A 2875-nucleotide genomic window follows, 5' to 3' on the forward strand; every position below is an offset into this window, starting at 1 on the left:
ATAAGACTTTTTATAGTTGAATGATGTGTTATTTATTTTCGACTTAAATATCCTTAATTAATTGGCATACTTTTGCTAGAAAAATAATAAATATTTTAGTGAAAGATATAAAGTTTCTCTCTTAATCTGATTTTGATAACATGGAATAGTAAAAAACACCATACATTATTTTAACTTTAAACATGATATGAATAATTTTGAAACAGCAATATAAATTAACAAGCAATTTATTATTTCTAATTAATTTTACTATTTTTAAAGGATGGAGGAAATATTTATGACATTAACATAAAAGAAAGAAACCTTCACTATTGACCTTCGAAACCTCCACAGTGGTGTTATACGACAAATTCAACTATTGTGTTACGACATTTTCTTCAGACGGTGTCTATAAATGCGTCACTCAGTTATGTTCTTTCTCCCACACGACAGCGAAACAAAATTTGAAGTTGACCCTTTTTGTTTAACAATGGCACTCTCATTCTCCTCTGAGGGTGTCTTTCTCTGCATCTTCTTGTTGTATTTGTGTTTGGGATCTCAAGCTCGTAGATCACCCGTTTCTTCTGTGGTTAGCGAAGAGCTTTTCAATTCCATTTTCCTTCACAAAGACAACGCTGCATGTCCTGCTAAAAACTTCTACACCTACGATTCCTTCATCATGGCATGCAGAAGATTCCCTCAATTTGGTGCTAGAGGTAGTTTAATCACACGCAAGCGTGAGGTTGCGGCGTTTCTTGCTCAAATTTCTCAAGAAACCACAGGTGGGTGGGCTACTGCACCCGATGGACCCTATGCTTGGGGACTGTGCTTCAAGGAAGAAGTTAGTCCTCAGAGTGACTATTGTGATTCCACCAACCAACAATGGCCTTGTTACCCAGGAAAAACTTACAAAGGAAGAGGTCCAATTCAACTTTCATGGTATGCATGCATTATACATACCATTTTGACTGCTTTTTTGCTTAATTTTCATGCATCCTCGTTGTAAAATGTTTTACCATGTCACCATGTTAGGTTGTTTTGTCTGCTAAACATTAAGAAGTTTATATCGACAAGAGATAATGTCAATTTAAAATATATAAATGGATGCATACCCTACCTTATAAATCGATTTTGTGGATTGAGTTGGGCTTAAAGTTCACTTCTTAACATGACATCAGAGTCAGGTTAAATTCTATCTTAACGATAATTGTTATTTGTTGGACATGTTATTCTACTTGTTATTTTTTTCGTTACCAGACCATCATCCATTAATATCTAGTCTAACGCTCGATATGTATATACCTTATTGTTAGAGGGCATGTAGGAAGTCTCATGTCGACTAGAAATAAGACCAATTTATAATGGGTGCAAGCCTCACCTTACAAGCTGGTTTTATAGGGTTGAGTTAGATTTAAAATCCAATTATTAATCTTAAATCTACCAATCTTGTTATGTATACAGCAGTTCATACTTTTGACTGTGCAATAATGTAAAATATCATTTTATAAGGAGCATGTTTTTTGTCAAGTTAAGCTTTTCTATTTTAGTTCCGATGATGTGTGTTTCTTCTGCATGATTCCCAACACTTTTTGATGTGTATGATGCAGGAATTACAACTATGGACCAGCAGGGGAGGCCTTGGGATTTGATGGATTGAGAAACCCTGATGTGGTGTCAAACAATTCATTGATTGCCTTTCAAACAGCTTTGTGGTTTTGGATGACAGAGCAAAAGCCAAAACCATCTTGCCACAATGTGATGATTGGAAAATATGTGGCCACAGAAGCTGACATAGCAGCTAATAGAACTGCAGGGTATGGTCTGGTGACTAACATAATCAATGGTGGACTTGAATGTGGAATTCCTGGTGATTCAAGGATGAATAATCGCATTGGATTCTTCAAAAGATATGCAGCATTGTTCAATGTAGATACAGGACCTAACTTGGATTGTGCATATCAGAAACCCTTTTAAACTCTTTCTTCATTTTTATTTTCTTTTATGTTCTTTTCTTTGCCAACCAAAGATTCACTCATAATCTACTTAATGCTCATGATATCATATACCCAGTGTTTTAGATTTCAATATTACGTTAGATGAACAATGAAATTAATAAAATTATTTGAAGATTTTTTTTATTTAGGTCAACAATCACACGTGATTTTTTTTTAAATTTAAATGTATTAAAACTAATTTTAAATATAAAGACAAACACATCTGTATATCACAAATTGACTGGTTTAAAAATATTTTAAAATTGTTTTTATATAACATATTTGATTCTTTAGATGTAAAATAACTTAGAACTTACGCATATTATTAAGAATATCGCAATTAAAAATTAAGAGAAATTGAGATGGTAAACTGTAATTATGAAGATGATGAACAAACTTCTTAAATTTTAAAGTATTCCTAAACAAAGTTCAGTAAAAGGAAATTGAATGATAAAACGTAGAACTTTGAAATAATACGATAAATCGTAATTAAAAAGTTTAACTTGATTATGTTTTATTGCGCCCTCTGTTTACAAAGTTTGATGTAAAGATGTATCTGTTTAATAATGATTAGTTAGAATTAAACACACCCAACTTATAAGTATGTGTTTGAAACCATGTCAACTTTCAATTATATATGTAAGTGTGAACTTTTAATTATATTCAGAGGTATATATATAGTCATTTTGTAAACAGCTGTTTTTTTCTTGTTCATGATGTTATGTCATTTGCACCTCTTATATACAGAATATTATGTACATTTTTTTAAAAAGGGTTAGAACATCCACAAGTGATCTACTATATTTATTTATTTATTCTTTGTTGATAAAAAGAATACTAATAGAAGAAGTTTAAATGCAATTATGAAAAAAAATTATAAGAAAAGATGAATTACTAATAAT

At 31.5% G+C, this 2875-nt stretch overlaps 1 protein-coding gene across 1 annotated transcript; it reads left to right on the forward strand.

Annotated features, from left to right (window-relative positions):
• The first annotated feature begins 427 nt into the window (after positions 1-427).
• LOC124837555 (Chitinase family protein) lies at positions 428-2040 on the forward strand. Its single transcript, XM_047312961.2, has 2 exons — positions 428-918; positions 1587-2040. The coding sequence occupies exons 1-2, from the start codon at positions 470-472 to the stop codon at positions 1951-1953; spliced, it is 816 nt and encodes a 271-aa protein (XP_047168917.1). The 5' UTR covers positions 428-469; the 3' UTR covers positions 1954-2040.
• The last annotated feature ends 835 nt before the right edge of the window (positions 2041-2875 follow it).

Source organism: Vigna umbellata, chromosome 8, assembly GCF_029865625.1.
Source record: "Vigna umbellata cultivar VRB3 chromosome 8, Vumbellata_1.0, whole genome shotgun sequence".
NCBI classification, from domain to species: domain Eukaryota; kingdom Viridiplantae; phylum Streptophyta; class Magnoliopsida; order Fabales; family Fabaceae; genus Vigna; species Vigna umbellata.

Excerpts from the sequence above, each read along its gene's own strand:
- LOC124837555 (XM_047312961.2), top strand. The coding sequence starts at position 470 with ATGGCACTCTCATTCTCCTCTGAGGGTGTCTTTCTCTGCATCTTCTTG. Across the intron at positions 919-1,586 it reads GGTCCAATTCAACTTTCATG|GAATTACAACTATGGACCAG; the intron begins GTATGCATGCAT and ends TGTATGATGCAG.